The 15,682-nt window shown below is 40.3% G+C and overlaps 1 protein-coding gene across 4 annotated transcripts in view; it reads left to right on the top strand.

The window, feature by feature from the left end:
* The window catches only part of trim33 (tripartite motif containing 33), a 182,514-nt gene that overhangs the window by 127,359 nt on the left and 39,473 nt on the right, over positions 1–15,682 (top strand). For all 4 annotated transcript variants that reach the window (XM_078546786.1, XM_078546787.1, XM_078546789.1 and 1 more), the window contains exons 6-11: positions 2,273–2,387; positions 2,479–2,625; positions 8,934–9,051; positions 9,583–9,830; positions 13,761–13,940; positions 14,998–15,198. In XM_078546786.1, coding sequence (XP_078402912.1) covers positions 2,273–2,387; positions 2,479–2,625; positions 8,934–9,051; positions 9,583–9,830; positions 13,761–13,940; positions 14,998–15,198 — 1,009 coding nt within the window. The remainder of the gene's footprint in view (positions 1–2,272; positions 2,388–2,478; positions 2,626–8,933; positions 9,052–9,582; positions 9,831–13,760; positions 13,941–14,997; positions 15,199–15,682) is intronic.

The raw sequence follows: 15,682 nt of genomic DNA, 5'->3' as shown, positions 1-15,682 counted from the left end.
TCCTCATGACCCTTCAACAGAACTGAGTGATGTTAGGAGAGGGGTGAAATATAAGCTGGTTTAAGATGGGGGGGGTGGGGGGAGAGGGGGTGGGGGGGGTGGTGGTTGTAGAGACAAGCAAGCAGTGATAGGAGCAGATAATCAAAAAAAGATGTCACAGACAAAGGAACAAAGAAGGTGTTGAAGGCGGTAATATTATCTAAACGAATGTGCTAATTAAGAATGGATGGCAGGACACTCAAGGTACAGCTCTAGTGGGGGTGGGGTGGAAAGACTGGCAGGGCATTAAAGGTATAGATTTAAAAATAATGGAAATAGGTGGGAAAAGAAAAATCTATATAAATCATTGGAAAAAAACAAAAGTGGGGGGGAAGAAACAGAAAGGGGGTGGGGAAGGAGGAGGGAGTTCAAGATCTAAAGTTGTTGAATTCAATATTCAGTCCGGAAGGCTGTAAAGTGCCTAATCGGAAGATGAGGTGCTGTTCCTCCAGTTTGCGTTGGGCTTCACTGGAACAATGCAGCAAGCCAAGCACAGACATGTGGGCAAGAGAGCAGGGTGGAGTGTTAAAATGGCAAGCGACAGGGAGGTTTGGGTCTTTCTTGCGGACAGACCGTAGGTGTTCTGCAAACGGTCGCCCAGTTTACGTTTGGTCTCTCCAATGTAGAGGAGACCGCATTGGGAGCAATGAATGCAGTAGACTAAGTTAGGGGAAATGCAAGTGAAATGCTGCTTCACTTGAAAGGAGTGTTTGGGCCCTTGGACGGTGAGGAGAGAGGAAGTGAAGGGGCAGGTGTTGCATCTATTGCGTGGGCATGGGGAGATGCCATAGGTGGGGGTTGAGGAGTAGGGGGTGATGGAGGAGTGGACCAGGGTGTCCCGGACTACCCCTACTCCTCAACCCCCACCTATGGCATCTCCCCATGCCCACGCAATAGATGCAACACCTGCCCCTTCACTTCCTCTCTTTCTTTCTCCTCAGTCTTTCCACCCCACCCCCACTAGAGCTGTACCTTGAGTGTCCTGCCATCCATTCTTAATTAGCACATTCGTTTAGATAATACCACCGCCTTCAACACCTTCTTTGTTTCTTTGTCTGTGACATCTTTTGATTATCTGCTCCTAACACTGCTTGCTTGTCCCTACAACCACCCCACCTTAAACCAGCTTATATTTCACCCCTCTCCTAATATCACTCAGTTCTGTTGAAGGGTCATGAGGACTCGAAACGTCAACTCTTTTCTTCTCCGCCGATGCTGCCAGACCTGCTAAGTTTTTCCAGGTAATTCTGTTTTTGTTTTGGATTTCCAGCATCCGCAGTAGTTTTTTGTTTTTATAGCCATATAGGTATTTGGATAACTCTCAAGCTGAGGTTTTACTCACTTGGCTTTTTCTCATCTAGCTTGAAAGTAAGCTTTCAACTTTGAATATTTGCCACGTTTTATCTGTAAAGCATTATGACGCATTGCACATTAGACCCCAAGATGAGCTTTCAGGAACACATCTGCACTATGACTCTGGCTGTCTATTTCTACTTCTGTAACACCACCTGACTCCATCCTTTCCTCAGGTCAACTGCAGCTGAAACCATCATTTGTATCTTTGTTATCTCTAGACTTGGCTTTTCTACACTTCCTGGTCAGCCCCTCATGTTCTATACTCCACTTGAGGTCATCCAAAACTTTGTGGACCATTCCCCATTCACCCAGCGTCCCTATGCTTACTAGATTAGGTTGACACCTGGCTAAGCAATACCTGGATGTTAAAATGCTCAACCTGTTTTCAAACCTTTTAATTGTTTCATCCCTCCCTAGCTCTGTAATCTCCGCCAGCCATACAACCCTGCAAAGTATTGAACTCCTTCAATTCTGGCCTCTTGAGCATCCTCAATTTTAATTTCTCCACCATTGATGGCCATGTCTTCAGCTGCCAAAGAAGGAGCTCTCAAATTCCCTCCCTAAATGCCTCTGCCTCTCTCCTGTCCTTTAAGATGCTCCTTACAACCTATTTCTTTGACCAAGCTTTTGGTCACTGGCCCTAATAGCTCCTTGCATGGCTTAATGTCAAATTTTGTTTTATAATAGCACCTTAGGACATTCTGCTACATTAAAGTACATAAATGCAAGTTGCAAATTGTTGTGTGAGAGTAAATATCACCTTTCAAAGTTCTTGACGTATTGGTGAAGAAAAGGAACATTTAAAATTTTATGTGAATCGGATTTTAGAAGATAGTTGCTCCTGGATTACATTTGTTTCTTATTTCCATGTTATTAGGTTAAACGAAGTAACTGATACGAACAAGAAAGTTGAACATGACATTAAAGTTGCCATCTTCACTCTCATTAATGAGATCAACAAAAAGGGCAAAAACCTATTGCAGCAACTGGAGGTATGATACAATAAATGTTTGCATAGTGATTATATCCCAGTGCTACTGAACATTACCTTCCTTTGACTGGCCTTCACTGCTTTGTCTACAGAATGTGACAAAAGAGAGGCAGATAAAATTACTGCAGCAGCAGCAGGATGTGACCAGTCTTGCCAGGCAGGTGGAGCACGTGATGAACTTTGCCAAGTGGGCCATTTCCAGTGGAAGCAGCACAGCACTACTTTACAGCAAGCGACTGGTAAGGCAGCCACATCTTAATACATTATATCCTTGATGCAAAAGATGTATCTTCCTATAGTGGAAAAATTAAGCTCCTAACCCCATGATATGTTGCTGAGAGTGAAATGAAGCAAGGTGATAGAAGTTGTGTGGGAAGCATAACGCTTGCATACACCTGTTGGGCTGAATTATGTGTTTCTGTACTGTTAAATTCTCAGTGACCAAGAATCAAAATTAAGACTGCAAAGCCAGTTGCTGGCAGGGAATATTTTTCTAAAGCATAATAGAAACTTAATGTTATGCATATGCATGTTTGTAGCTATTAAAATCTGAATATGGGAAGGGCATGCCAGGAGAGGTTTTGTTTGCGTGATCACCATGAAAGGATAGAAATATTGGGCTGTAGTTTCATGAGTCGGTGGACTCCTGATGTGTTGTCCCAGTGACTTTCAGGCATGAGGCAAGGTGGCTTCCTAATTATTGTACGGATGTGCCCAACCAAAAGACTTACTAGAAAATGCAGTCAGTAATGTGGAAGCTACCAGGCACGACAGCTTAAGCAGTCAGGAAAATAATATGGGACATTTTAAGTCATGTTTATGCCTCTGTTCAAAAGACTGAATACAGTGTGTTTGCTATATCCTATGTTATATGGCAATGTCCTAGACTCCTAAGTTAGAATCATGGCCTTGAGCATCTTTGTACGTGGGCTGGCACCGGTTTCTTTTAACAGCAGTCCTATTCTAGACACCTATTCTAGCCACTCTTTAGTGAGAAAAGTATTTTTGGGAGACTGCATTTAAGAGTGCATTGTGCAGTCTGGTCTCCAAATTACAAAAAGGGTGTAGAGGCATTGGAGTTGGTGCAAAAGAGATTTACAAGGATGATGCCAGAAGTAAGGGAGCCTTACTATCAGTGAAGGCTCTTTTCTTTTTAAAAAAAACAAAGACAGAGATTGATATCTTTAAAATAATAAAGTGGTTTGATAGGGTTGATGTGGAGAAAATGTCTCCACTGGAGGAGTTGTTCAGGCCTAGAGGTCATAGATACAGGATCATAACTCCTAAATCCAATAGGAAATTTAGGAGAAACATTTACTCAGAGTGATTAGAATGGGGAACTTGCTACCAATTGGAGTAGATGAGACGAATAACATAGATGCCTTTAAGGGGAATTTGGAATATGACAAAGGGATAAAAGGTTAACCAGATCAGTATAAAAGAGGCTTATGTAACACCAATTGGTGTTCACAGTTAGAAGTTCCCCATGATGCATCCATACTATCGTAGTATGTACCTACATTGTAGCAGTCCACCTGCACATTAATCAGTTAGAATTAAATATAGTGAGGCCAGCTCTAGAATGCTTCGAGACAGAGCAAATTGGTGTGTGTTGGGTCAGTCAAAACTACATCGGTCTGTTAAGTCAAACGAGGAGGAGTGGCTCACTTTACAATTGGCTGTCTAATTCCCAATTACTATTATTTAAAACCTTGGATTTTACAATTCACTAACTTGACTTTATCTTGAGGTTAAACTAACTTTTCTTTCACTTTAAATAATAGTGATTCAATATAGATTACAATTATTAAATTAAATTATTTCTTGGCTTTTTAAGCATTAGTCATCAGTGTAGGTGAAATGTGGTGCAGCTCAGAATAACTGAACAAAATTCTTTTGCCATCTCTGCTCCCCCTTCCACACCCCCTCATTCTCTTGAATATGATTGTATTATATATTTATCTTATTTTATAGTGCTCTGTGCAACAATTTGTGATTCAATCTAAAAGGCTTTTTGTAGCTGTTGTGAAATTAAAATTCAAGGGCATTTAATGATTTAATCCTTTATATTAGTTGAATGTAGTTTTTGGAGACTGCTGCAAGCTTTTTATATAGGTTTGCAAACAGTATTTTGGAGCATGGCTGCAATTTTTGTTTTTCAATTTAACTGGCCTTAATTGGTTCTACAACAGTGGAAGTGCAACATCCGTACCATTGCACAATCCATTTTATGGCAGCAGCTAAGCTTGTAAGATACTCCATTTGTCTAACAGTCCATCCGTTCTTTTTTCTCCAATTTCATAAATGATTATAATTAAAGGTCAAACAACATCGAACTAAATCTGTTGTAATGCTGCTATCAGCCAGTTTTAAATTATTATAGTTGCAGGTTAATGGGCTGTTAAGCCAACTGAAGCAATTCTGTTTAATGTCCCTATTGAGGAACTTCCCTTACTGTGATCAACACAATTATAGCGGAGATTTTTATCTGTCTCTCTGAATTTATTTGAACAAGGGAAAGCTATTTATTGCAAGTCTTAAAATGCCATTTAATTTTTCATTGAGAGATTTCTTTATTAAATTCGCCATTTGACATATCCCACATAATTTTCAAAAGTTATACTGGACAGAACAACTCTTTACCAGTGCCCAACAACATAGATTGCATACTTCCGTAAGATTATAATCCTTAGAAAGGAAGCATTTTCCATGTGCCTCATGAATCTGTCGTCGTCCTCATTGCTCCTATGTAGTCATGTTTGACCCGCAGACTTTCTGATGCCTCCCTTCTACAAAAGGCAATCAGTTCATTTGATTTTGATTGTGGTTTCCACCTAAAAATAACCTTCATTTCTCTTTTGATACTGTACCAATGAAGATAAATGGGATTGAATGTGAAGAAAATTTTGCTGGATAGTTTTGGTTGGGAGCACTGGATGTCAATTGGAATTAGCTTCTTTTGTTTGTATACTTCATGATCTTTGTCTATTTTCACTTCCTTTGGGGACTTTTTGTACGCATCAAAGAATGCCTTGTAAACATGTATCAGTATTAACATTCACTAAGATAAAAGCAAATACTGCGGATGCTGGAAATCTAGAACAAAAACAAAAATATCTGGAAAAACTCAGCAGGTCTGACAGCATCTGCGGAGAGGAATACAGTTAACGTTTCGAGTCCGAATGACTCATTCAGACTCGAAATGTTAACTGTATCCCTCTCTGCAGATGCTGTCAGACCTGCTGAGTTTTTCCAGGTATTTTTGTTTTTGTTTAACATTCACCAGTTGAGTCTAGCATGACTGGATTCAAGGCAAATCTTGTTAAACTTCAATAAGAACAAAAAATGCTGGAAAAGCTCAGCGGATCAGGCAGCATCTGTGGCAAGAAGCAGTTACAGTTTCAGGTCGATGACCTTTCTTCAGAACTGAAGGAAGAAATGTAAGAGTTTTTAAACCAGTGGAAGCAGGGAGGGGGCAGAAAGAACAAAGGAAAAGTTCTATAAAAGGGTGGAGGGCCAGGGAGATTAAATAACAAGATTTCATGATGCAACAGCCAGAGAGTGATAATAGGTATAGTAAAGAAACAAAGGTGTTTAAATGAGGCATGAATGGCTATATAAACATCTGAATGCAACAATGTAGGGATAAAGAAAGAAACAAAATGCGACCAACCCAATAAAACAAATAGAGAAGAGAAAAACAAAACAAAATGGAGGCAGAGGTTGTGATTTAAAGTTGTTGAACTTAATGTTGAATATAACATTGAGCCCAGAAGGTTCAACAGTGCCCTGACCATGTACTTTAATCGCAACCTCAGGAAAGCATCCCTTAGTGCAACATGGATTTGAACAACTGTTGTATTTTTTAATGTGGGAACCTATAATGGCAGTCTTTCTCTCATTCTTTACATTTCATTTATTATTAAACAGCAATAATCCTTTTAAGCAGCTGTAAATGCTGAGTTGTAGATTCTAAAAATGAAACCAGAGCTGTTACAAATTCTTGTTCAGAATTCCCATAGACAGACTATGTCCCATGTGTTGGAGTATGCCTTTGCTGCCACGGTATCTAGTTAAATAATGAGGGCGACCCAAACTTCCAACAATAAGAGAGCTCCTGTGTACTGGATACTGTATGCTGCCATGTTGTTCTCCAGTCCTTTTGGAAGGTGAACTGAAAAGCAATTTAGATGAAGCACAAGTATAAACCACAAATTGGTCCTTTTGCATGAAATACTTCAAAATAGTCAGATAATAGATTTTGCAGGAAGATTTGCATATTACCTGTTGCTCCTTGTATCATTTAATATGCCCTCTTTTGGATAAACTCGGGGAGCAATCCTTGAACCGACTGGCACCAATCTTGGAAAATAGGAATTGTTTCTAACCTTGTTCCACAGTGCAACTTGTATTTATAAAACACCTTTAATGTAGTAAAATGTCCCAACGTATTTCAGAAGAGCATTAACAAATAAAATTTGTTGATCAATACTGTTTTCCAGTGTTGTGATCCTAGACCAGACCCCCAAGTTTTTGGTACGATCGGGCTAGGGACCAATAACATTTTGTTTAAAGTAGACGAAGTTTGAAATTCAAGTCACCTGCTAATAGAATAAAGCCTCAAGATTCCACAGGTTTTGAACAAACAAAAATAAACTTTACTATACAAGGTCAGAAAGACAAACCAATTTAAAATATCTATCTTAGACTCCAATTAATACAAGGCACATGTGAATTAACAAGCCAACTGTGGTTGAAAACATCACATACACAATAAATGGCAGGTGTAACCAAGGCACAGTCCATGGATTTCTCAACAACCCACGTAGACATCAGTAACACTGGGAGTCAATCAATCTCACTGAAACCTTGTCTCTCTCTCAAGGCATTCCAGTCTTCATCTTCGACGATGTAACCCAGAATTCTCTCCAAGAGTTGCTCCAACTCGGATAGCATCAAGGACGGACCAACTCGTAGGGTTTCAGTCTCGTCTCCCAAGATTCCATTCCCCTGAATTCCCGAGTATGCATTCAAACACCAACTCTCAAGCACAACTTAAGCTCTTTGGCCAAGCAGAGCAGTACTGCTCCAAAAGGGTATCTTTACCTCAACAGCCCACAGCACGGAGTCACCAACCTTCGGCTGCCGCCTTGGATCTTCAGGGTTCTGCTGAGCCCTCTTCACTTAAAGTCTGTACCCACAGCCTTTTTCCTGTTTGGAGCCTGTTTCTCTGCTCCCCTCCTTTTAACTGAACTGGGACTTTTTTTGCTGTCCCTGTCACCTCTCTGGTACTCTTGATTTTGGACCTTTCCTTGTCGTCTTCGCCCTTTGAGAACTCTCCCTGTTCTCTCTCCCTTTGAGAACTCTCCCTGTGGGACCTCTCCCTGTCCCCTACTTGGGACACTAGTCTTCCATGATGCTCTGCTCCTAGTCACCTGACCTGGGTTTTCGCGCAGTTTTTCTTCTTGCACACGCGCACTGGGCCCAAAGAACGTAGAAATTGCAGAACTGTTCATGTATAGTCCAGTCCAGGCCTGGGTGTGTGCAAAAGCTCCAAGGTCAGTCAGAAGTTGAAGTTCCCAGCCTCGCTCTCAGCACGGTAGGGATAGTTTTGATAACAGAAAACAATAGTGCAACAAAATAAAAATAAAATTGAGTGTAGAGAGACAAAGGCTGACTCTTGACATTTTTCACAGCTCTGTGTAGATCAAAACTACCATCTAGAATAAGAAACTTCTATACTTTGAAGTGGAAATTATTGTAGCTAAGTTGTCTCTGGAATGCGCTGAATGACTTCTATTCTTTCAAAACGGATGCGTGAAATGAGAAATCAATTATCGGTTTCACCTGGTATGGCAGTTAATGGTCTTCACAACCCAAATAGCTTACTTCTATGGAACTTGATTCAGTGACACTCAATTTCATTCCAACATCATAACGTAAACCAAGTGAAATAGGTAAAAATCTCAATGTTACAGCAATTCATTTTTACCCTGTTTAATATTGAAAATCTATCACTAGAGTGACACTATCAAATGCTGGAACTGAAGAAGCTAAATATGTGCAACTAAGAAGACGAGGCACAATATCAACGATAGGTAATCTACTTGATTGAGTAAACCAGGTAGATTACCCACCTCCCCCACCAAAAAAAACCTCAAACCAAATGTTTAAAATTACAAATAAAAACAAAATGGTAGAAAAGCTCAGCAGGCCTGGCAGTATCTGTGGAGAGAGAAACAGAGTTAATGTTTCAAGTATGCATGACTCTTTATCTCTGAAGAAGAGTCATATGGACTCAAAACATTAACTCTGTTTTTCTCTCCGCAGATGCTCTCCGACCTGCTGAGTATTTCCAGCATTTTTTGTTTTTATTTCAGATTACCAGCATCCTGTGTTTAAAATTTAAAAATTGCAATTTTTTTCAAGTAGAGAAATCTAGCTTTGATTTGCACACGTTGGCAAATATTACATGGAAAGTTGGCTTGAACCGATAAGCATTGCAAATACTGAATTGCAAAATTATTCATTGATTTATGTTTTTCAGATTACCTTTCAGTTGCGACATATTCTCCGGGCACGCTGTGATCCTGTCCCAGCTGCTAATGGCGGGATGCGCTTTCACTGTGATCCTACATTCTGGGCAAAAAATGTAGTGAATTTAGGTACGATGTCAACAAAATAAAATATTTGGTAAATGCAGTGTTAGCCTTGCTAACGAATGATTGTTCTCTCTGTCCTTTTCTTCTCTCTCCTTCCACCTACAGATTTTCTTCTCCGCCATTCTCACCCTCAATGCACGCATGTTCATGTGCCTAAACAGATTTTGTTTGTTTTTAATCTTTGTCAGAGTGTGCAATAAATAAACCTCCAATGATCAAAACTATAAACTTGCTAATGGAGCCTGTTCATTCCAAATGCTTAATTCATTGCAATATATTGCAGTTTGTAACGAGCAAATCTTTCTTTAATTTGTTTTCCCTGCTGTACCCAATTTGGACTGGCCACTCCTCCATAGTTATAAATCAATATTGTTTACCATTACTGTTTTATACTACAACCTGAAATATGTCTAAAGAGCCGCAGCACCTTCTAGAACCAACAACAGTAGCCATTACATTGACACTTTTAATGATTTGCATGACTAGCTGCAGATAAAAATTAACCGGAGACTTGATTTTTATTTTCTAAAATAGGTAACCTTGTGATTGAAAACAAGCCGAACCCTCCAGGTTACACTCCCAATGTAGTTATTGGGCATGGTTCCCAAGGCCAGGGGCCATCTGGGGGAAAACCTCAGGGTCAGATTAATCTTGCACAGCTGCGCCTGCAGCACATGCAGCAGCAATTTGCACAGAAGCAGCAGCAGATGCAACAAATGAGAATGAGTCACCCAGTAGGACAGCACCCCAGGACTACAGGGCCACAGATGGTCCAGCAGCAGGTACACTGTATGTCATGTTACTGAAATGCAGTCCATTCTTCCTTCTTGATAGTGGAGGGATAGGCTGCTTATAAGCATGTGAAGGGTTTAGAGAAGGCTTTAAGCTAAATAGTGGGGGCGAGGGATCAAGTGAGGGAAGATTGGGCAAATTAAAGGAAAAGGAGAAGGCAAGAGAATAATCGTAGCAATTAGGGTAACGACAATCAGAGCATGGCAGGAAGGGACAGAGCATACAAATGTAAGAGTGCAACAGCAGGTAAGGCCAGAGTTTGCAAAAGTCGTAAAAAGACAGAATTAAAGGCTCTGTATATAAATGTGCATAGTACTCATAACAAAGCAGATGAGTTGTCAGCTCAAATAGAAATAAATGTTTGTCTTGATAGCCATTACAGAGACATGGCTGCAAGTGACCAGTGCTGTGACCTGAATATGAGACATTTCAGAAGGACAGGATGCTAGGAAAGGCTAGTGGTGCTGCTCTGATAATTAAGGATGACATTAGCACAGTAATGAGAGATTATCTTGGTTCTAAGGATTGAGATGTAGGGATAAGAAATAGCAAAGGGAAAAGATTAATTGTGGGAATAGTTTATAGACCTAACAGTAACAATGCTATGGGATGGCGTATACAAAAAGAAATAATAGGTGCTTGTAAGAAGGGTATGCGGAAATCATTCTTGATTTTAACCTACATATAGATTGGACAAATCAGATTAGCAAAGATAGTCTAAAAGAGGAGCACATCGTGTTTTCGGGACAGTTTCTTAGAGCAGCACATTCTAGAGCCAACCAGAGGACAGGTTATTCTAGCCCTGGTAGTTTGCAATTAGACAGGATTAATTAATGACCTCATAGTAAAAGAGCCTCTAGGTAGCAGGGATCATAACATGAGAATTTTGCGTTCAGTTTGAGGAAGAGAAGAGTGGATCTAAGACTAGTTTTTTTTAACTTAGCTAAAGGCAACTATAAGGGTATGAAGATGGAGCTGACTAAATGAACTGGGAAAATAGGTTAAGGGGCAGGTCAGCAGAAATGTAGTTGCAGACATTTCAGGAGACATTTCATAAAGTTCAGCAAAGATATTCCAGTGAGAAAGAGAGACTCTGGGGGAAGGATGCACCATCTGTGGCTAAGTAAGTTAAAGATAATATCAAATTGAACGAAAAAATGTTCGATTCTACAATGGTTAGTGGTAGGTCAGCAGGTTGGACAGGATTGAAGAACTAGCAAATAATTTTTTAAAAATGAGGGAGAAATTATTTGGAGAGATAGCTAGCTAGAAATATAAAAATAGATAGTAAAAGTCTCTACAAGTATTTAAAAAAGAGAGTAAATAATGACCTTGGGTCACCTGGAGAGAGTGTATGTGTCTGGGGAATTAATAATGGGAAATAAAATGGCGGAAGTGTTAAATAGATATATTTTGTCCATCTTCACTGTAGAAGACACAAATAGCATCCCAGAAATACTTGTAAATCGTGGGGTGAAAAGGAGGGAGGAACTTAAAACCGTTGGGATCACCAGAGAAAGGGGTACTGAGAAAACTATTAGAACTAAAGGCTGACTAGTCACCAGAACCTGATGGACTTCATCCTAGGGTCCTAAAGGAAGTGGCTGCAGCGATAGTTGATGCATTGGTTATAATTTTCCAAAATTGAGTCTCCTCAGATTGGAAAATAGTGAATGTAACTCCTGTGTTCAAAAAGGAAGGAGGCAAAAAGCAGGTAACTACAAATCACTTGGCCTAACATCTGTCATGGGGATAATACTAGAATCTATTATTAAGGAGTTTATAACAGTGCACTTAGAAAATCCTAATGCAATTAGGCAGGCTCAGTGTGGTTTTGTGAAAGGGAAATCATGTTTGACTAATTTATTCAAGTTCTTTGAGGAAGTAGCAAATAACCTGGATTGAAGGGAAACCTTTAGATATGGTATACTTGAAATTCCAAAAGGTGTTTGATAAGGTGTCACATCAAAGGTTAGTGCACAAAATAAGAGCTCCTGGTGTAGGGGGTAGCGTTATCATGCAGAGAGGATTGGTTGGCTAACAGGGAAGCTGTGTCATTTTTGGGTTGGCAAGCTGTAACTAGTGGACTGTCACAGGGATCAGTGTTGGGACCAGTGTTACAATTTATATACATGACCTGGATGAAGGGGCTGAAGGTATGATTGCTAAATTTGCTGATGACCACTGAAAGATATGGGAGGTAGTGGTGTTGATACTGGACTGGTAATCCAGAGTCCCAGGGTAACGCTCTGGGGACCCACCATGGCAGATGGTGGAATTTGAATTCAATAAGAATCCGGAATTAAAAGTCTAACGATGACCATGAAACCATTGTCGATTGTCGTAAAAACCCTTCTGGTTCACTAATGTCCTTTAGGGAAGGAAATCTGCCACCCTTACCTGGCCTGGCCTACATGTGACTCCAGATCGACAGCAATGTGGTTGATTCTTAAATGCCCTCTGAACAAGGGCAATTAGGCCTGGGCAATAAATGCTGCCTAGCCAACAATACCCACGTCCCATAAACGAATTTTAAAAAGTAAATTGTGAGAAGGACATAAAGGATCTGCAGAGGGATTTAGGCTGTGAGTAGACAAAAATTTGGCAGATGGAGTATAATGTAGGAAAACGTGAACTCGTACACTTTGGCAGGAAGAACAGAAAAGCAGCATTCTATTTAAATGGAGAAAGGTTGCAAAACTCAGGTGCAGAGGGATCTGGGTGTCCTGGTATATGAATCACGAAAAGTTAGTATGCAGGTACAGCAAGTGATTAGGAGGGCACACAAAATGCTATCGTTTATTGTAAGGAGAATGGAATATAAAAGTAGGGCAGTTTGCTACACTTGTACAGGATGTTGGTGAAACCATATCTGGATTACTGTAATTTTTGTCTCCTTGATAAAGGATATAATAGCATTAGAAGTAGTTCAGAGAAGCTCCACTTAACTGATTCCTGAAATGAAAGGGTTACCTTATGAGGAAAGGTTCGACAGGTTGAGCTCATTGAAGTTTAGAAGAATGAGAGGTATCTTATTGAAACATATAAGACCCTGAGGGGAGTTGACAAGGTGAATACTGAGAGGGCAGTTTCCCCTTGTGGGGGAGACTAGAATTAGAGAATACAATTTAAAAATAAGTGGTCTCCCTTTTAAAGATGGAGATGAGAATTCTTTTTTGGGGGGAGTCGTTGTTCTGTGGAATTCTCTTCCCCAGAGGGCAGTGGAGGCAGGGTCATTGAATATTTTTAAGGCTGACTTAGATGGATTCTTGATTGACAAGGGAGCCAAAGGGTATAGGGGATAGACAGGAAAGTAGAGTGATGTCATAATCAGATCAGCCATGATCTTATCAAATCGCAGAGCAGGCTGAAGGGGCTGAATGGCCGACTTCTGCTGCTAGTTTGTATGTGTAACAAAAAAAGTGATAAAGGACCTCAGATTTTTACTGTACAGATGGTCATTTCCTCAAGGTCAAATAATCATATCAGGCTTTTGATGCTGCACCCTTTGTATAAGCAAAATAATTTTGGGGATTTAGTGAGGAAAGGCTATAAGAGCATTCAACTTTGAGTGCCCAGAAGGTAGGTCAAAAAATGCTAATTAATGTTAATTTCCAAATATAATTGACCTGGTATTTTAGTACATTGCTTCCTATTGAAAGATTTTAGTGTTATGGGTATAGCACACGGCAAAATGTAGGTTCAGTACAGCTGGAAAACAGATAATTGTATTGCTGAAATTGTAAATGCGGCATAGTTTCTATGCCTCTCCACCCCCATGCATCTTAATCAACATTAATGCTGGGTGAGCCAAGTCAAAGGAGTTTGTAACTATACAAAATCTAAATGAGAAATTTCTGAAGTTGGCTTTGTAATATCGTTTTGAACTCTGCATAAGTTGACTCATGTTATCTTTTTAGCCTCCACGTTTGATTAGCATGCAAGCCATGCCCAGAGGAAATTTGAATGGTGCTGCACTTCAGGCCCACCAGGCTCATCAAGCCCATCAGATGAGAATGGCACAAAACGCTGCTCGCATGGCTGGAATGTCTCGACACAATGGACATCAGTATCCAATGATGCCTCAGATACCACGACAGGTAACATGGCCTTCCTCAAAGATTCACAATTTCTTGGTAGTTTCAATAGAAACCAACTTGGGGTATATTCTTTTTATTTATTATTACTTTTATCTCCTCCAAAGGAATGGTAGTAAAAGATTAAAATTACTAATATAGCCATTCTGTTAGTGCACGGAAGTTGAAATTTTAAAACTAACCATTACAGTTTGTTTATTTTATTTGGCTGGCTTTCAGATCATTGCCAGGTCAGCCAGCATGCAAGGATGGAAACTAAGGATCTGCTCTTCCCATTTCCTAGGTGTTTGTGTCAACCTTTGCTCAGTGGTAGCACTGTCACCCGAGTCAAATTTATGGGTTCAAACCCCACTATTGAGACTTGAACGCATACTTTGGGCTGGTACTTCTGCATGGTATGGAGGGGGGTGCTGCACTATTGGAGGTGCCATCTTTAGGTCCTTTTTGCCCACTTGGACATGAAAAGATCCCAAGGCAATATTTGAAGGAGAGTTCTCCCAGTGTCCTAGCCTGTATTTAATTCTTGACCTGAACCCAAAACAAATGACCTGATTAATCATATCATTGCTGTTTGTGGGTGCTTGCAATGTGCAAATTGAGTGGTGTTTCCTACATTACAACAATGACTACTTAATTGCCTGCAAAGCCATTTGTGCCATCCCAAGGGCCAAGGAGCCAAGTGCTGAGCGGGGAAAGGCACTGAGCGAGGGGTTCAGGGAGGTGCCAAGCAAGAGGGTCAAAGTGGCCACTGCAATCTTGATATTTTATTGTAATTTTTTTGGCATCAGTGGACCCAAATCCTGAACCCTGGAATTTTGCAAACTAACTTTCAGTTCTTTTCTATCTGTTATATTTGCAGTATGAAGCCATTTTTTTTTTGTTCCATGTCTACTGAATAAAAAAAATTAAAATGTGCAATTTATAGAAAGGCAAATTGATTCTAATTTGGTAAATATTTTTACTGGAACGCATCTTGTCAAACCAAGTGAATGGGTGGAGGGAATTTTTACTGTTTCATCTAATCAAACTAAAATGTGTCACCTGTTTTGTCTCCTGACAGCATGCAAATCCTGGGCACACAGGACCATTTTCTGCAGCCTCAGTACACAATAGCATTCCAAATCCAACCAGTCCCACCACTGCTAGTTTGGCTGGTGCAAACCGCGGGCCCACCAGTCCCACAGTTGCCACAATAGAGCTGATTCCTTCAGTTACTAACCCAGAGAACCTTCCTCCACTTCCAGATATCCCACCCATTCAGGTGAGTATCCTGAGGTTTCTGTTGAATAGATTGTTCCTTCTGCTTTGTCAGTTATTAAGAAGCTACAGATGGTAAGTAAACTACTGCACAAAGATGAGTGGCAGAATAACTGGTCAGAATATAACGAATGGCAGAAAATGATTAAACGGTTAATCAGGAAAAATAAATTTGAATGTGAGAGGAAGCTAGCTAGAAATGTTAGAACAGATAGCAAGAGTTTCTGAAGGTACTTAAACAGGAAAAGAGTAGGTAAAGTGAGCGTTGGTCCTCTAGAGAGTGAGAATGGGGAGCTGTTAGTAGACAATAAGGAAATGGCAGATGAAATGAATAAATTTGCTTCCGTCTTCACTATGGAGGATACAAAAAACATTCCAGTATCACCTGTAAATGGGGTGGTGGAGGGGAGAGGGGAACTTGGTGAGATTACAATCACTAGAGTAGCAGTACTGAGCAAACTGATGGAGCTGCAGGCTGACAAGTCTCT

Source organism: Cetorhinus maximus, chromosome 8 (assembly GCF_964194155.1).
Source record: "Cetorhinus maximus chromosome 8, sCetMax3.hap1.1, whole genome shotgun sequence".
Lineage (NCBI taxonomy): Eukaryota > Metazoa > Chordata > Chondrichthyes > Lamniformes > Cetorhinidae > Cetorhinus > Cetorhinus maximus.
Note: the sequence above shows the minus strand (reverse complement) of the source record. Positions and strands in the feature narration are given on the sequence as shown.